The sequence below is a fragment of the Caloenas nicobarica genome, chromosome 5 (assembly GCF_036013445.1).
Source record: "Caloenas nicobarica isolate bCalNic1 chromosome 5, bCalNic1.hap1, whole genome shotgun sequence".
NCBI lineage: Eukaryota > Metazoa > Chordata > Aves > Columbiformes > Columbidae > Caloenas > Caloenas nicobarica.
Window position 1 is genome coordinate 28,319,562 of NC_088249.1, and position 19,589 is coordinate 28,339,150.

Below are 19,589 nucleotides of genomic sequence, written 5' to 3' on the forward strand. Positions count from 1 at the left end.
ATAAGAGTTCTTTTCTATTAAGACTTCTGTTATTGTTGCAGTGTAGTAAAAATCCTGGAATGATCAGCAGAAAAAATATCATCCTTTCTCTTTTTGTTATTACCATTTTCTTTCAGTTTTGGAGATAATTTCTGAATTGCAATGTAATTCTAGCTTTTATTTTAATTTTTAAAAAGCTATAAGTACATATTTCAAATACAGAAAATATTTCTTTGTTATTGTCATTAAAACAAACTGCAATGCTGGAAATCTTACATTAAAATATAGACGCACACTAGTAATTAAAAAAAAATAATCAAATAAAAAGCACAGCAGAACACTTCAATTACTGATAGTAATCATAGTATAATCTTGTCCTACCAAGTGTGTCTCCAGGTACAGTTTAAGGCTGTCTGTCTCTGCTTTAGGAGGAGTCCAATTCTCTGTTGTTTCCATGGCTTCATTTAACCAGTGAATGAATTCATCCAGCTTGCTTACAAACCCCTTACCAGATAAGAAAAAGAGAGAACAAGAAAAGCATATTTGTTAGTAAAAAAGCAATCTGCAAAATGTATGTTTTGTTTCATTAGGTTTTTTTTTTAAAGCCAGTAGAGTATTGTACAGTAAAATTTTGCCTTTTACAAGCATGCAAAGAAAGAACAATCAGTAAGTCGCCTTCTTGCAAACAAGGAGCAGAACGGTATTTCTGGGGATAATCTAACATGGGGACAAGACAACATGAGATCCATGTGACTGTGATGAAACCAAGAAAACAGCAAATTTTAGAAGATATGAGAGGGATTATACAAAAAGGTGCATATAGATTACAATGAAAATTGAGCTGAAGACCTTGCACTGGGCAGACTGGGTGTAGCATGAGTACAGTTCATTGAAAAAAGTGCTAGACTAAGCTGCATTAACAAGGTTTGCATCCGTAGAATGAGGGGAGAAACTATTTGTCAGAACTTGGGTCTTGTGATTCCTGTTTAGTTCATAAGATGAGGCTCAGTAGAAATCAAACAGTAGGTAAGACAGAATATATAGCATTTAATATAAATATTGCTGATTGCATGTGAGCCACACAGATGGTGTTCCTGAGAAGATAGGAGCTCCCACTTCTCAGGAGCACCACCATTTATTTCAAGATTAGTACCAATTATATTGTCTGATTAAAAATACTGCCCCTAAATTTACATGATTGGATGATACTATAGGCACATACTGAGTACAGATAATTTTACTGAAGTCTTATCCACCACAAAACAAGAAAGTAAATGGAATAAACTGACCGGGATGTTTATAAGCACCCTGAAAATTAACTCTGAAGAGGAATGTCGCTCTATTAAAAGCATCGTAAGACTATACTACGTTCGGCTTAATACTGGTTATTAGTTATTAACTATGAATTTCACAGTACATTGAGAATTTTAATTTCCAGTTGGACAACAACTCGGTATACACACTCAGTATCTCACTCTCACCACTTTATGGAATGATTTCTGGTAATTATTAGTCCATTCAGATTGCTAAAAGCAAGATAAGCATAAAACTTTTAAAGATTCCCGAGTGACCCAGGAGGCCAAGTCCCCTTTTCTGAAGTGGCACCTGAAACTGGAATTCTAAACAAGACCAAACGGGAATTTAAGCAGTTGGTGCACAGCTGTGTTACGCAAAGAAGTGCAATGGTAATAAATGAGACCAAGCAGAGCCAAACTTCCTTCAAAATTCATGGTAGCAGAGACATTTTGGCCCAACGCTATGCCAAGAAGCAGGGTCCAATAATACACTCCTGGCTTCCAGCTGAAGTCGCAGTCCTGAACCGAAGCTAGCCTTTGGTGGGACACTCCAGTGCACACTGCAGGCATGACGACACTCTCTGAGACACTCTGAAGACTTTGTTTTAATTCTTTTTTTTTAATTTTTTTACATGAATCCCTGTGAGTTCTCAGGATGAGGAGGCTATTACCAATCTCTATTCATGGACTCCACTGTATCTCAAAAGCGTTATAAGGAAAAAAACTTATTCTCAGAGTTTAATTGTGGGCTGTCTATCAGGACGTTCCAGAAAGGGGGAAGGAAGACAGGAAAAACAGCCCAGTGCACACAGTGACTGAGACAACGTGCCTCCGCTCCAGAGCAAGCCATGGAGATAGCTGCAGCTTCTCTGGCCCACAGCAGGCCATGCCACAAAGGCTACGTTCCCCACATGCAGCCATGGGACAGAGCGGGCAAGGTGTTCCCCTGGCTCTGTGGCTTGCTTTTTTCCAGCTCGCAGTGGAGCATAAGGGATGCCAGACTGGCAGGGGAGTGGGAGACGTGAGCTGAGGGGGAGAGGAGCAGGAGGAGTAAAGTCCTTCTAGTCCCTCCAATAAATCTCTGCCTGCATTTTAGTGATGTGCTGTCCTTGAGAGACAAGGTGATATGGTAAGCACAAAAAAAAAAAAAAAAAAAAAAAAAAAAAAAAAAAAAGGAAGAAAGGCTCTCTCTTGTATATGCGTCATGTATTTTACGGACACAGACACGTATAACATCTGCTTGCAGTACTCTATGTCTGTGTGCCTTCAAAAGGGAGCTCAGGAGCATTGCAGGCTTGCACCAGTATAAAAAGCAACTACTAGCAACTGAGTTACTTCTGCCCTCTCGCAAGAACTGCCCGTGTTTTAATGTGCGCTGCGTCACGCGGGTGCTGAGCAGCTCCCGAGCAGCGGCTCCAGCCGGCCGCCCCGCAGCCCCGCGCTGCTGCGCTGCTGGGAACACCCGGGGGCCGCTTGGGGGAATGGGGAAAAAAAAAAAAAAAAATAGTTACAGCCTCCTACAGAAGCACGATGAGCCATGTCATCCGATAAAAAAGAGGAGAGGCTGCAGCACCAGTGCCCTGGCACGTCGGGGCGGCGGCCGAGGACGCGGTGCCCGAGGGGAGCCCCGCGGCACAGGGGAGCACCGGCCGCCGCCCGGCCCGGCGGGTTTTCTTCCGCCAGGCAGCACGAACCACAACAACCCGACTACTTTTCAAACGACGGCGATAAAATTTTATTGAAAGCATTCGAGAGAGCCCGTCCGCAGGCACCGAGCGCAGCGGACGGCCGTGGAAAGCAGCGGGGAAGGGGCGGGCAGGCCGAGCGGAGCGCCCCCGCCCGCCCGCGGCCCGTGCCTGGCGCCACAGCGCCGCCTGCCGGCCCCGCGCCGCCCGCTGCCGGCCCGCTGCCGCCCGCGGGGTGCGGAGCCGCCCCGGAGCCCGCGCAGCGGGGGAAAAAAAAAAAAACAACAAACAACAAAACCGTATCGTCCCTTCGACCACACGCATCGTAGCAGAATTACCGACAGTGTGTTTTAAGCTGTTGGAAGGCGTGCAAAATAGAAAACTAGTTTTATCTCAAATTGTATGTAAGATTAAATTGTAACAATGCCATTGCTCCTTCATTCCTTCATCGGTCACAACTTAGTGATCAAAACAACGCCTCGTTGTTTTTTGGTTTGGTTTTGTTGGTGGTGTTGGTTTGGGGTTTGTTTGGTTGGTTTTGTGTTTGGTGCGGGTTTTGTTGTTGTTTTGGGTTTGTGTGTGTGTTTGGTTTTTGTGGTTTGTTTTTTTTTTTTTTTATAGCACTGCCTATGATTCCATTTGACTTATTTTAACAGCCTGATGGCAGTGAGCAAGGAATGAGCCACCTTTATCCACCAGCGCCGTGACTCACCCCTGCCTGGGAGGCAGCCCTGGACTGGAAATTGAAACCTGTGCAAATATAATCAACTGCAGCGGCTCTGGAGTTAGAGATGAGCCTACAGTTTGCTCTCGATGCTGAGCTTTCCCTTCTCACCTTGGACTTTTTGTTAGGGCGTAGTTCTTGACAGGCTCTGGGGTTTGGGCCAGTTCTGGTCACCAGCTGTAGCCTAGACCTGGAACTAACAGTTCTGTGGTGCCCGAGCTGGCCCAGGCAGCCGAAGGCAGGAGGCTGCCGGCTCTCTCGTACTTAGAGCATCTGCCATATCGATGGTCCATGTAGCCCTGTCACAAATATAAATGCGGGTCCTTAATCTCCTCAAGTTTCATAACAGAGGCGAAGACCAAAACATAACTTATCCTTGACTGAAGGGCCCCTGCCCCTCCACAGATAGACCAACGCAGAGTCATTCCTGCGTAATCAAGATGGTCTAGTTGTTGGAATAGAATGCAATTAATGATGTGCATGTCCTCAGGGACACAAACTACATTACAATAGTTGCTTTTCTCATCATTTAGAATATTTCCCAGATTATGCATTTTAAATAAAAGCGTTAGACAAATTCTAAAAAAAATAGGGAAAAAACGTTGCCCTATAATACAGAATATCGATTGTGAGACTGCCAGGGCATGAAACTATGCTTTAAAAATACAGATTACGACATAAATTATATCACAACAAAGGACAAGGCTTAATATGCAATCCTAAATCCAAATCCAGGAGTTTGCAGTGAAAAAAATAAATTCATAGGATAACAGATTTTACCGAATACAGGACATTTTTCATTTTTTTTCTTCATGTTATACAGATGCACATGAAACCACTTTATATCCCTTCCTAGACACTTCTTACCTTTCTGCTTTTTCTATTTGAAGTTATGATTTTCCAGATTTTTTTTCCTTCGTCATTCTTAAGGTGGGAAAATGTTTCAACAGGTATAAACTTCGCTGGAGCTATGTTGATTTGTACTAGTTAAGAGTCTGATCTAGACAGTATTGCACTTACAATGATAATACTGTAAAATCTTTCCAATTCATGCTTTGGTAATGGGAAATTAAACTATTGTATTTTCCATCAAAACTTCTTGAAAGTTGAAAACGCCTAGTCAGCCACACTGAAGCTAAAAATTACTATACAAGAATTCCTCAGGGAGAAAAGAGGGGAAGAGAACAGAAAAAAAGGAGCACCAGTATAATCCAGTTTCCGCATTCTGACCAGCTGGTTCAGTTTTGCAAATGTAATAGTTTCGTACTGTGCTAGCAAGCTAGATGTTATTAACAAAACTCAAGCCCTTACTTGACACAGTGTAAAGCTATTCTTATTCTGTGTGGCTTAGTACAGAAACAAATGTTTCTGGATTATTATTGGATGACTTGTAGCAACTTCTACAGTGAAGTTTGTAAATAATGATAAAGCCCTTCCCATACTCCATGAGAAAAATGTTTAAACATTCATCTTCAAAACATTCAACTCTCCATTTTGTTTTATGACAATTTTACAGATTTTCCTAGGGAGAGGAAGAAAGTTCTCACCACACATCCCCCTCCAAAAAATAGAGCAAAAATGGCGTCATTTGAAATTTGTCATGTACAAGGTTATTTTTTGCAGTCTAATTCTATTTGCTCTGGATGGATAAGAGTAAAAAAGACAGACAATTGTGAGCACTGAGGGACCAAAAAAGCTGTAACTCAGTGTTCCTGCTTTGTGTCTTACAGAATTAAAACACACTTAATTCAACTGTTCTGTAGAATTAAGGAATTAATTAATTGAATAATTAAAAGTACATTTGATGGGATTTAACAAAATATTCCCAATTAATGACCAGAACACTCCTTTTTTTTTTTTTTTTTTTTGGTCAGAAGATATGAGAACTCGCTGCATCACCCAAAAGGGCAGGGGTGCATCCACTCTGAGGCCAGAGGCACACGTGGATATCGGGCTGAGGAAGGGGGAACCTGGCAGTGTGCCTCCCGCCCTTCTTCTGTTAAATATAAAGGAATGCAAAAGGCACAGATCCCCTGGCTGCTGCAGAAGGCTGTAGGGCTCCCCACGCCCAGCACAGCTGGTCGGAGGATCCTGGGTCAGGCCGCCTGGCTGTGCCCGGCATGTGGGGGGGCAGCTGCAGAGCTGTGCTGCCAGAATGGGAAACCCTGGAGCATGGTGGCGAGGCCTACAGAGGTGGTCAGATGAACAAGTCTCACATGCAATTCATTACATTTAATGAGACTGTGTGTCTTCTGACTAACCCAAGTGTGTGTCAGAAAATTAAATACTTAAAACGAACACAGAAATAAGCAGTCTTTGGCATCCCAAGCAGCTTGTGCCTGGCTCTATTCCTCTTTGTTGTCTTGCTGGATCCTGTTCGCATATGCCTCCCTACTCATGAGGATGGTTCAGCACACCCCAGTGCTCACTACCTGCACCTGCTCCTGCCTCTGGGCACAGCCCCAGAGTTCCTCACACCCTGTGTCTCCAGCTTCCTCAGTCCCCTCCTGCGCTTTCCCACTGAGCTTCAGAAGCTCACCCCATCCTTGGCCAAAGACTGACCTCCTTTAGCAATAGATATCCATTAACTCCTCACTTCCTAGTGTGTGGAGCAGACAACAAGACTGATGCTTACTGCCGTCAAATGAGTCAATCAAAGGACTTTTGGTACCCACTGACCCTAGCTACATGCTCCCCTGGAGCTGCTGGCCCAGCTAATGCTCATGGTCAAAAGTAGAGCCCATGAGAAATTGCGGGGCTGTTTCTAAATAACGAGCAGTTGATCAACTTAAAAACTTCTGATAACAACTACAAAACTAGTGATAACTACATAAGTGTTTATGATACTGTAGAAAGACTTCAGTCCCTGATGATATCCCCACATACTCTTTTAGTTTGTCAAGGGTCTTGCTCAGACATATTCTCACTGGATTGCAGTTTTCTGAATAGCACATAACTAAGACCTCCCAGAAAAGCTTTTACTGCCACAGTCATGAAAAACAAAGTGAGACTATTGAGTGAGTCACTTAAAATTATGCACAAATGCCTCTCCACTAAGCCAACACCACTCCTTGCACTAGAACTGTTAAAGTTTCCTAACTTTATTTCAGTGGTTCAATTTTACTTTTACATTACAAGCTCTCTCTTTTTTTGGTCGAATAGGAAAGTAAACAGCTCTGGTGTTCAATAATTTTAGCACTTCAAATGATCTCATTTAGACTTTGAAGTTCAGCTTTCATTAATTGAATGGAATGGGAAAGGAGGAAGTTTCCATCTCAGCTGCAGCTATCACTTCACAAATCCAGCTTTTATTAGATCACATTTAAGAATGGAAACAGACTAACATGGAAATTTTACTATATTAAAAATGTAGCTTTGTTTGTTTGTTTGGGGGTTTTTTGTAAACTAAAAGCAGTAGTAACTTACATGTTTTTAGTACATTCTTGATGTGAGCTTCCTTTAGATGGGGAATCTGGATATGTGCACTTAAGGAAGCTAGCATTAACATTGCCAAAATTACACCATAAAACACCAAAGATATGACTGTATCCAGTTAATGCCATTATGAAGAGTTTTATGGCCCTCATCCTAGACAAATTTTGGTTTAGCTTTTTATGGAAAAAAAAAATCTCAGATTTACTCTTTCTACATGGCACAGGTAGCAAAATTATTTCAATACCTTTTGGCTTGTAATTTTAAGCTGTGCAGTATTAGCATTGCTCAGTTTATTAGTCTAACACTTCCATTTAACATGCATGCTGGCTTGTACTTAAGACACTTCTGGTCATTGCATTTGTAAAAGTACAAAGCCCTACTAATGACTTGATCTAAGATTAAAATCAGAATAAAAGAAAAGCACGAAAGTATTAAATGCAAACATCCTAAAATCATCTGCCATGGTAGTTAAAAGTGACAGTGGATGGTCTACTGTACTCCACAAACCTCAGTGTGGAAGCACCAGACAGCAGTGCTTGTTAAATCACTACCCCAGACCTTTTTTTCTCTCCACCTTCCCTTTTATTACACAAAGGGAGTTCTCTTCTTAAAAGAATTGGTTATGAGGCTGTATGCTTAAAAATGAATGTCCAATTTTGTTGCAAGGAGACAGTGTTGTAAAGTTTGTTCCCAATTTACAAAAAGACCGAGCTCACAGAGGGGTCTGTGTATAAGGATGGGCTGGCTCTAAGGGCACTTCTATCACAGAATGCATTAAGAAAACCCTTTGTCTAACCACAAAAAGACTTGCATATTAGTCTCAGGAGGCACATATTTCTGCCCATGGACTTTATTTTCACAAGGATAAAAGTGCACTTTCTTCATAGGCAAAGGTAAGTCAAAGAAATCCAGGTACTCAAGAGGATGAGGCTGCAACAAACTGCCACGGTCAATTTAATTGGAGCTAGACCCAGAGGCAACAATAAAACTATTAGCAGTGCAGATGTTAGAGATCCCCAAGGAACCAAGATGCCACAATGGAAAATATTCTTTATGTGATATTGTCAAGATTCTGTGGCAGACAATGACCTCGCAGAAGCACAAAACTGACCAAACACATTAGTAGGATGGCAATACTTAATATGCAGTTCAGAATACATCCATTCACAAACACTTCAGAAACAGAACTTAGCAGCTTTCTACTAAAGAAGTATCACGTTTACCCAATAATCCCAGCGTATCAGTGTGTGTGACTTAAACGTTCCTCCAAACAGGGAAAAGACAAAGATTAGATCGTTTTCTTAGTGGGCATCTGTGTAAAGACACATCTTCGTCTTCTACTACATACTGTTTAGTTGAGCATTTTTTAAGACTGTGAAGTTACACAAATCTTTAACAAATGCCAGCTCTGGGCTTTGTGCCCAACTACCACACACAGAATTATAAATGACCATTTAATGTATTTTCCCTAATGGACATCTATCTAATTGGTCGTGATTTATATGGTTACAGAATGGAAAGCGGTAGCACAGGATGTTCACTGGCTTATGACTTTTCCTAGCTTTAGAATCCCCAGGATGTGTTCTGATGCTGGAAAACCAGAAGAATTAATCTATAAAAACATAGAGTTATAACAAGCAGAGCCACACAGACATATCTCAACATTTCAGGGAGATTTCACTGTAGAGCTGAGAGTACTTCTAGTCTTAAAACAGTGAGGACAACAAAACACACTTTTTACAAGCCAAGGAAAGCACTACAAATTAACTCAGTTCTAGCTTTCTCCCTAAAAGCCGATAATAGGATACTCTTGATCTTAATATTTGTGGACCTTTTGATCCACCACTAAATCAATAAATTTTGCTAACATTTCCAAACTTTTTCCACACTGTATTCTCCCTGGAGCAGAAACAGCAGATAATATTTTTAAGAAGTTCTTAGTTCCCTAAAGCTTTCTAGTTAGAAGACCCACAACCATAAAGCTAAGATAGGCTTAAAAAGTATGGTACAGGGAAACGTGCAAAGTCTTACTTTTCAATCCATTAAAAATAACTATATTTGAAGACAGTGAACCTGATTCTGCCATAAAAGTTCACTGTCCCCAGGGGACTGTTGACTTTATTTCTGCTTCTATTACAGGCAAAGAGAAGGTTATACTAATCTGAATATTAAGAATCATTCCTAAATGTATCTCTGTAGGTTACTTAAACTTTTCTATGATGCCACAGACATAATTCATTCTTTACCCTACGCCTTGTTTTACCTTTTGCTCAAGGTAAAGTCCACTTTCTGTTTACAAGAACTACCATTGCTATTTGAAACTTATAATCAATATGAATGTCATATAGTAGCACAGGAAAGCCAGCATCATTGTGACTTTGAAAGTGTTCAATAGTAGAGAGAACTAGTGGAGAGAAGGGAGGAGAAAAGGGAAGACTGTTGGATTCATCCATCATTTAAAGAATCATCTGGTACGAACTTAACAGCAATATGGATTGTCTGTAAACCTCCAGAGATGCCATCTGCTCTGATGGCAATAATGCCGGGCATACAAAATGGCTACTGATCTCTTCTCACACTGACATGGCCGTGCTTTCTACCTGAGATGTAATGTTAACAGGCACTAAGCCAGGTAAGGTTTTAGGCCTCCTACATTCGTTCAGGTGAGGACAGAATTCATGCCGAAAAAATATAGGAGGCCAGTGCTGTATCCCAAAAATGGTGGGAGATTCAAAGCACTCCTGGGAATCAAATAAATAAGTAAATGAACATATCCTTCTTTGTAAAGAAAAGTTTTATGTATGCCTTCACATTCTAGATGACAGAAAATAATTTTTCTTATCTGCCTCCTAAGTTATCAAACATAAGAATTTGAATCTTAGTTATTTTCGAGGCAATATTTCAAATTGTTCAAGTTCCACGCGAGGTCACAGTGACTGGATGGCGGCGGCACAGCCCAAGCTGCAGCCTGGGCTCGGAGTAAAGGTGCCTGCTGGAGCGCAGCCTGCGCCAGCCCTCTCGTGGAGACGCCTCACACCGCCTGGAAAACACCACTGTGCCAAGCAGCTAAAGCATCCTCTCAAACTGACAGAAGCAATATTGACAAACCCCCCACCACTTTTACAGAAATAAGTTTTATAACCACTGCAGATACGGGTATATTGGTTAAAGAAGTAAATATTTTCCACTGTTCCAATCAGTACTGAATTTCGTCAGAAAATCTCTGCAGTGTGAATCTGTATTCAGATGTTTCTAGCATTGATCTCATGCAGCATTCCTAGTCTGTGGGAAATTTTGAGCTTGACTGGGAAGTTTCCTGAGGAAACAATATTGAAACTACGGAGTGAACTGTATAAGCAGCAGGAAGGAGAACACAGGAGTTAAAGTATACCAAGAGCCCTGAAAATGAGGGAGAAACAGGAAGAACAGACAATAAGGAAATGGGCCATAAACAGGGAGGAAAACAAAAGAGGAGGAAATAGAAACAAAGGACAAGACACTTCTTTTTATTCAATTAAAAAAAAAAAGTGTGATGTTCTTTGGGTCATTGCAATTAAAACAGGCAGGCCAAAGCTCTTAGAGTTAAAAGCGGAACAGTCAGCGACTGTGATATTGTGAGTGCTGAGTAATGGAACAACTTCTGAATGATCATCCAAATCTGGTCTTCAAAGTTCATCACACTACTAGGGTTGAACATGTTGTTTCTGAAAATATATGTGTTCACAAAGAGCGATGCCTGTTATTGGTCATATCCCACAGAAGCTTTCACTACTCTCAAAATAACTTCTTTTCTGAGGCATTTCTTCTCTACATAAAATCCAATATGTCTAAGCAGCAGCTAGGTAATAAAGAAACGTACCCAAAATGTCTTCTAGTACAGGACGGGTTTTAAGTTTCTCTTATGTATGACAGCATCAAATATTCTAAACTGAGGCCCTTTTATATTATAACCTCTTGTGATACTGCCTAAGTCACAGACCTGTCATATCTAGAGATCAGCTAAGAGATGTGAATGTTTTTAGATCACTTGTTTCACTCAGCTGGTAAACCAGGGAGCAAGTTACGGACACAATGTCTCCGGAAATTTGTAGCCAGTGATCTATCAAGGGAAGGACAAGAACAACAAATAAACCTGCCTGGGCCGAGAAAGATGATGCTGGTAACTCCCAGAAAGGGGGACTTCAGCTCTCCAGCAGCGGCTGGAAGGAGAGTCTGGATTCTGAAGAGACCCTGAGCACAGTGCAGGAGAGAGGCCTCTCTTTGGTAAAAATGCCAGGCACAAAAATGAGTTGCTACGTCCTGTCTAAACAATAGTGACACAATGCTGCAGTATATTCACATCTATTTCACAGTCCCAAATTTATTTATCTGTCCATTCTGAGCAACTCCAAACATGAACAGAAAATCTAGAAGTTACTTCAGGATCTGGTGTTCATAAGTGCAAATTTATTATTTATTCTATAGATCAACCTAAAATCAAATCTCCTGATCAGAACCATCCCCTTTCTTTCAGTATGAAGTGTTTGTTATGCAGCAACCTTGATCCAAACTTTGTGGCTAATGTGAGTCTATAATCAGTATCTCTGCTTTCAGTGAAGCTAGTTGTCTGATGTGCTTTTTCTAAAAATGCTGCCAATATAACTATTGATGTAAAGGTACTTGGAAGTACTGCATTGCCTCTTCATATAATTATTTTAAATGTTTTCTTGGCAACATACCTTATTTTCAGATTGTTTTACAGCTATTGTATGTATTGACTACGAGCTGAACTGCATCCAAAGGACAAACTAATTCTCATTTGCAACTTTTCCATATAATAGCCTCTGTAATATATTAGTATACAGCTTTATTCTGCTCTGGAAAAATAGACAATTATGGATGATCATCATTCCTTGGTTTGCATACCCTGAGTATTTGGGCTTCAGATAATGGACTGGAGTCTGGAGTTAGAACGCCCTGATGCAGCTGCTATTTCCGCCACTGGTCAGCTGCTTCCTTGGATGTGCACTGGGCAGCACTGGAGGACACTCCATTGGAGCTGTGCTGGCACCTCCCTTGACTGGTCCCAACATTTCTTTACTCTTTGATTTCATAGATGCTAGAAATGAACCTCATGCCCCAGCATTTAATTCCTTGAAAGATGCATTTGATATACATGCACCATAGTTCCTCCTGTAGCCTGAAATCAGGGTGGCCCTATGGCGTAATGTCGATTAAACATTTATGTACTTCCAAAACTTTTATATTTTCCCAAGCGAAGAACAAATCACGTTTAAACAATTAAATTAGCCAAATTGTATACATTTACCCCATGGCACAGAATTAATCCCACAGGATTTTCAGTGCCTTTTAAGCAAACACAAAAATCATTATTTTTACATGACATTTTCACTAAGTTAACCAGTAAGTGATAGATAAAGGAAGAAAGCCACTATATTCTTGGCCTGATGGTCACAAAGCAGGATTAAATGGTACTTATTTAAATAATATGACTATCGTTCTCTAAATAATAATTAAAATGGTAGTTATATTTTCAGGGGGACAGCATCTCTAAATTTTTTGCAGACGCATAGACATGCCACTACTTTTCAAAATCAGAACAGTGTGTCAACATTCAATATGCTGGAATAAAAAACGTTGCAAAAATTATTGGAGACTATACTACACTAAAACAAAAAAGATCTTCATAGGGATGAAAGATTCTAGTTTATGGTTTATTTAATCTCTGAATTTCTAACAGCAATGTGTGTCAAGTTGTGTCTCGTTCGTTTGAGAAGCAAATTGAACAACACTTCCGTAAAATACGCACAGTAACAAGTTTTGACCTCAAGATGGCGATATATCACCACGTCTAAAAGTTTTCCAAACTGAAGCAAAAAACCACTTTTTACTAAACTAGAAAAGATGCTGATTGCTTGGGGGTAACTGCCAAACACATTGACCTCTGCTGTATCATTGATATGACTTAAGATATAATAACCACGATTCCCTCTCAAAATCAGACTGTTAATGTTAGCATTTCCTGTTAGTCAAGGCTAATTAGTTGGAAGTCGTCTGTCACCTCACGAGAGATATTATCATTCTTTGACCCATGAACTTGTTTTGCAGTTAAGATTTCTGAGTTGAAGAACAGGGAAAATGGTGATTGCCACTATTCACTAAATATGGCAGGAGCTATGAGAGACTGAGATTCCCTACCTCTTTATTCCATTATTATTACTCTATTTTTCTAATTTAACCTCCTGTTATACATTTGATTCTTGTACACCTGCAGTCTCCAAAGAAATATTGTCACTATTAGTTCTTCCACTAATCGCTTTTCTTTTGCCTTCTAATTAACTTATCTTCCCTTTTAGATAGTTTCTTTTTTTCGGTGGTTTCTAGTGGGCATTCCTTTACACCCTCTTTAGACCCTAATTCTGACTTTTTGCATCCCAAAATTTGGATATGTTTACAGAATGAAATAAAACCAATCTCTTGTCTTTTTTCTTTTGTCTTCTTATTGTTTATTTTTAACCCTAGAAGCTTTGTTGTTTCTAAGGAATTTACTACTTTTTTGTTGGTTTTCTGTATCTCAACAGAGCTGTAGGAGATATGCACTACAGTGCCTAGATGAGCTTGACCCTAGTTTGGGCTTTCCTGAGCCAATTCTACGCTAGCTGCTACGGTTCAGTTGCTGCTAATAGTGCAGCAGTATTTACATTTTAAATTGCCTCGTGTGTCTTTAGTCTTGTACAGCACGATGAGGAAACATTCATGTAGTCAGATGCTGCATCAGTAGAGAAAAACCAATCAGTAATATTAAGTTACTGTGACTTGAACATCTACACTGTCTATTACCAAAAATCTGTTTGCTTGTTTGTTCTCCCTCTGTCAGCCTGGAGAGTTTCCAAAAATTGTCCAAGGGAAACCAGAGGCAAATCTAGTCCTTGTTCTGGTAACCTTACTTGACTCACATGAGAAACAGCTTTTAAAATAAATCTTTACTAACAATAAAGGAATATTCAGATAAGATTCCAATTTGATTTGCTAAGGACCTCTCAGCTGTTCGCGAGGATTATCATGTGTACTCCAAAATGTAAAGCGAGGGGGAGAAAACAATTTTTTGCCTTTCTGGTTGCTTTCAAGATAACTTTTATAATAAATGCCTGTGTAAACATACAGTCTGAAACAAGCCTCTGAGAGACAGTTTCCTGTCCATATTTACCAGACATTATATTCACTCTGATGCCTAATGATAACAACTATGATTTAAGAGTCAGCATGATTTAATGTTTCATTCCTGATCATAACATACTGGAAAGGATGAAGGAATGAAAACCAGTCGCTGTCAAAACATATAAAGATACACAAGAAGAAAAAGATGAACATATTTTGAGAAGTTATGCAATAATCTTACATAAGTGGACTTGATCTTTCTTTTCAGGTTAATCCTCTCTAGACCCTCGAACATTTCTGTTCCTCTGACTCATCTCCAGCATGTACACATTTTAAGGTAATGATGCATTAACAACAGGAGATAGACTGGAATTTGATTTTGGTAGAAGTTAGTAGCAATGTATTATTTAAATAATTAAATATTTAGAATAGAGCATGGTGATTTTGATATACTGTATCTTTCTGGAATATCCTGTACTTCCTTGCAGAAGATACATAAAACATAAGTATCCAAGAGCCTAAGTATATTATGTAACAGAACAGCTAGACCTTAAACTGTTGGGAAAGGCATGTCACTCTGGAAATATAAAGTGAGGAACATTCTCTCTCATGCTCCCATATTTAACATATTCAAGGGAACGTGAAAAAACACAATTTTAAATTCAATAGTTTTCTGTTTAATAGTGGTGGCACTTCAAGGAGCCCTAAAATCAACAGAGTAACTAGTTTACAAGGTAGCTCAGAAGTTATCTCAAATTCTTCGCAAACAACCAACCCTCTCCCCAGTACCTGCTCCCTATAAGACAGGAGTTATATGTGATTCAGCCCTGAACACAACAATATCCCTCTTAAAACACCATATGCACCTTGAAGTAAATTCCCATATTGCAATTTGACTTTTTTGGTTTGTGTTTTGAAAGCTAGTGCTGTAATTGAAAGCTTCTAAACCTGTTTTAATGGTTGCTTAGTGCCTTTCTCTACCTTGAGAGAACCAAAAGCAGTGAACAGTCAATCATAAGATTATCTTAAAGTCAATACCGATTACTTCTTCGAGTTATCACTATGTTCCTCTTAAATCTGGAGGCTCTATTGGCTTTCCAGATAGGTTACCTGGCACCTAGAATTTGCCTTCCACCTGTCCTTTGCTGCAGAGTGAGGTAATCGGCTTCTTGCAGTCTTAACTGTTCCCTCTCTCCATCTTCAGCTCTGCTGCACCCTTTTGCCTATTAGCAAAGATCCAGAAGGTAAGAAATAATCCTTGGCAAATTTCTAGAAAGTTTCCAGTTCACAGGTAAATAAAGTGGATGTCTCTGCTGCAGGCTTGTGGCTAGGTTGGGGTACAGATGACTAAGAAATGACTCTGGGTTGTGAAGCAAATGGTCACTTAAAGCTGATCCAAGGGACTGCATTAGAACAGAAGAGGAGGGCTCATGGATTAATGGAGGCAAAAGCAGCCGTTCTTCCATTCCTCTAAGCTGTTCATAGCCACCCCTACGCTGAGATGTAGTGTCCAACTATGTACACAACAAGAGAGAATTGGGAACATTTTTGCAGCCAGAGGTCTCACATCAGATGTGGGCCAAACATGGGATGTAGACAATGTAGACATATCCCTTACAATCAGTTCTAAACACTAGTAAAAATATACCCTCAAGTCAATGCTATTAAAATTATTTGTGAGCAGATTTTTTCTCTCTCTCCCTCACCACTGCCCCCCCACCCCCCACTTCCATCCTCCCCAGTTATTGGGAATGACTAGCCAAACACTGAATGTAAAATACCCAGGTCTAAAACTGTTCACTGCCAAGTCATTCTGAGGTCTTTATATTGGAAATTCAAACATTCCTGAACACACATATGCTTCACAATAGATGTATTTCATTAAGGACGCATATTTCCTGCAGTCAGTTACAAATTCAGAATTTGTACAGTTTATGTGGAAGTTGCTGTTTTTGCAAAGATTGCTGGTGACAAACTTGCTCAGACTATTTGTGGTAAAGCAAATGCCAAAGAAAAGTGAATGTACTTGAAGGAGCTGTTTAAAATTCAAGCAAACTGTTAGGAACTAAGTGTTCTGCAGAAACAGAGGGTTCACTGTGTTTCAATAATATCTTCTAGTAAAGAAGTATTTTTCTGAGTAAAAGTGAGAGTTCCATATCTGTACTACATTACTGCTTAATAATAGTTCAACCAGCTTGAAAACTGAGGGATGGGCTTTCAAAGCAGGGGTGTATCATCAGACTCAAACCGACAAAGCCCAAACTTGACTTTCAGTACAAAATGTGAAGTGACATTTTCAATTATGCTGCACAAAGCAGCAACATAGCTGAGAAAACTGCAGAGTTGCCAAGGAATTTTTGGATCTGGTATCTCTTGCTCTTATTGCTTTTTAAAAAGTGGTCATCAACTAAGAGCACTATTTCAAACTAAGCTGTATGATGCAGTATAAGTGAGACTCAGAGGTGAACAAACTTTGGCAAGCATGCTATCTATTAGGAAAAATACACAATCCATTTATTTTTAGAGGGTCAGTATTAGAAACACTGCATTTCTGAAAGCAAGAGGGCTGAGGGGAGCACCACAACACTTGAAAAATCCTTTATCTGGTAATCCAAAATAAGCCAGTCCTGTTCCCTGATGATTACCTTTGCATTTTCCACCTGTTCTGTCATTACTGATTTTGGTTCTGTGTTTCTTCTTGGTTACCAAGCCCCATCAGCATTATCAGTTCCTATTAGTTTTTCACTATCTCAGCGCCACACTGCAAACTCCATTTGTCCTCTACGCGTGTTTTTCCCCCCAGTTATGAAAACCACCTCCAAACAGAAATAAACTTTGCTTCCCCGAAAGCAATGAACCTTCTACCTTAACTGTACCAGTGTGTTTTTAGTCCATTCTCTGCCCATGAGCCACTCTGTCCCTTTTCAATCTAAACAACACAAATTCTTTCCCCTTTGTTTCAGTTCTCCAAATATTTTCTAACCAACTGGCTCTCCGCTGCCCAGATGAACTCCTAGCCCTATCTCCTATATGAACTTGCTCTACCAAGTCCATTAACCATTTGCAGAAGCCTACTATTTAGTCACCTTTCAAGACCACCCTCTAAAAATGCAAATCATTCCCACCCAAACACACAAGCTATTTGTCACACTAACAGGTTTAGCTCTGATGTTGCACTCTCCTTTGTAGACTGCACCGATCCATAGTTCCTCCTAGACAGGACAACTATTCCTGTTACTACTAGAGTCTGGAAAAAGGGTCTTTAATCTCTGGTCCTCTGAGGCATCTTGGGTTTAGAGGTGATAAATGGTTGTATGAGGGAGAGAAGGTCCCTGACTGGGTCCTGGAAGGCAGCAAAATCTTTCATCCAACTCTTTGCTGAAGGATTCCTGGGAAATGCTCTAAACCACAGCAGAAAAACATGCAGGGCAACATTATTTTATTCCCTCAGCACATCAAGAAAGTGGGAAACCAGTGCCAAGGCTGACTGGGCTCCCCAGACAAAATACAGAGTCAATTGAGTTGAGAGCAAATAGATGCAATGTGATAAGCTAAAAAGATGGGATCAATAGATATCAAATTGCTTCTTGCAGAGGAAATTCAGCTGCCTCTTAACAGAAATGGAGCCTGTGATTAAACAAGCTATAAATCTGTATAACAGGAAAAACTGACAATTTGCTCCATACAATTAACCCTGAGGCCTGCAAAGCGAGCACACCTTCATTAAAACAGAGCGTCTTGCCCTCAAAAAATCAGGTAGATGGGATTATCAATGACCACAGATTAAAGCACAAGGACGCCAGTGTAGTCTATCTAGTATTGCTTTCTAGATAAGGAGATAAAACTGCCTGAATAAGGTTTTTATTGTCATTATTATTTTATTCACATAAGACAATTGAAAATGCATTGTCATTATATCAGTCTAGGATAATTTTTTTCAGTTTGCACATAAAAATGGGGGGAGGGGGGAATTCAATTATAACTTTGCTTTCTCATAGAAAGTAAACCTTAAAGAACCTGAAACTGATACTATGGAATCCTAGTGTTACAAATGGGAAGTGACAATTGAACATCTTACAGAAAAGAACTCTATTGACTTTACCTGTGAGAATGATGTTGTTATATCTTTTTCTCCTCTGGTTTGTATAACAGAAACTACAAAGCTTAATCTGCATTCTAAAAATCCATTTCACATAGCTACTAAAAGCTGAGCTATACTTTAACAAGAACAGGAACATTCAGAATTTGGTATTGCTCATTCTCACATTTAATTCCAAAAAGCGATTCCTGAAACATACAAGGAACTGCCACAGAAATTGTTGTGTACCCCAGAATGGAGGTTCATAAGAAGCATGTGACAAAGAATTAGCGGCAGTGCAAGGGAGAAGTTGGTAAAAGTATGCAATATTTATTGCAAAGCAAGGAAGTGATCCTATGTGTTAAGAACAGCAAATGGACCAGTCAAGCAGAATTCTGTTTATAGGCAGACATATAGATTAACAGCATGGTAATACTGCAAGGACATCTGCATAATTTGCAGGTATGAAAAACTACATTTTATCAGCATATGACTGTCCTCCATATAACTGAGAAATTAATAAGTCTTCCAATAAATGCTTTAGCATATGTTAAACAAAATGTTTATTATCAAGATATTACCAGACTTACACAAATTCAAAATTATTCCTCTGATGATAAAATACTGGAACTTCCTTGTTTGCCCTATTACATAGCAAAAATATGACTTTGAATGATCTTGAGGCTGCCAGTTGTTTATAAGATGTTATTATCCCAAAATGAAGTGTTATTTTAGTTTTGTTTTACAGTCTCAATAAATAAAATATATTAGACTAGACATTTTCAGCACTGTAACTGGATTACTAATGGGCATGAACATGCTTCTTCCATCCTTAGTTAAGTTCTCATTTCAGATCTGACTTCTTTAGCACAAAACTACCACTAACCAAAGCAGTATTGACTTATTGCTAAGACATATATTCATGCAATTAGGAAACTAGTTTTTGAGTTGGAGATTTCTTATTAAATAACAGAGTTAATGTAAATGGCAAATGACAATAATTAAACAAGCAATGGCACACTTTTCATACTCTGTTTAAAGAAATGTAATGTAAGTATGATATTTTTTAGTTAGATTTTGTTTATAATAATTCATAACATCATGTAAGGGTGGGATTTTCTATTTTTCTATTACTTATGTCAAATTAAAGTACCTCAGCAAGACACCATAGTGTTACTGAGGTAAGATTTACCTTGGTAAGAGCTCTTGTATTGAAATATTGGTTCTTTAACTAG

At 39.5% G+C, this 19,589-nt stretch overlaps 1 protein-coding gene across 4 annotated transcripts in view; it reads right to left on the bottom strand.

Annotated features, from left to right (window-relative positions):
* AKAP6 (A-kinase anchoring protein 6) overlaps positions 1-19,589 on the bottom strand; it is a 233,361-nt gene that overhangs the window by 164,986 nt on the left and 48,786 nt on the right. For all 4 annotated transcript variants that reach the window (XM_065635372.1, XM_065635371.1, XM_065635373.1 and 1 more), the window contains one exon: positions 361-483. In XM_065635372.1, coding sequence (XP_065491444.1) covers positions 361-483 — 123 coding nt within the window. The remainder of the gene's footprint in view (positions 1-360; positions 484-19,589) is intronic.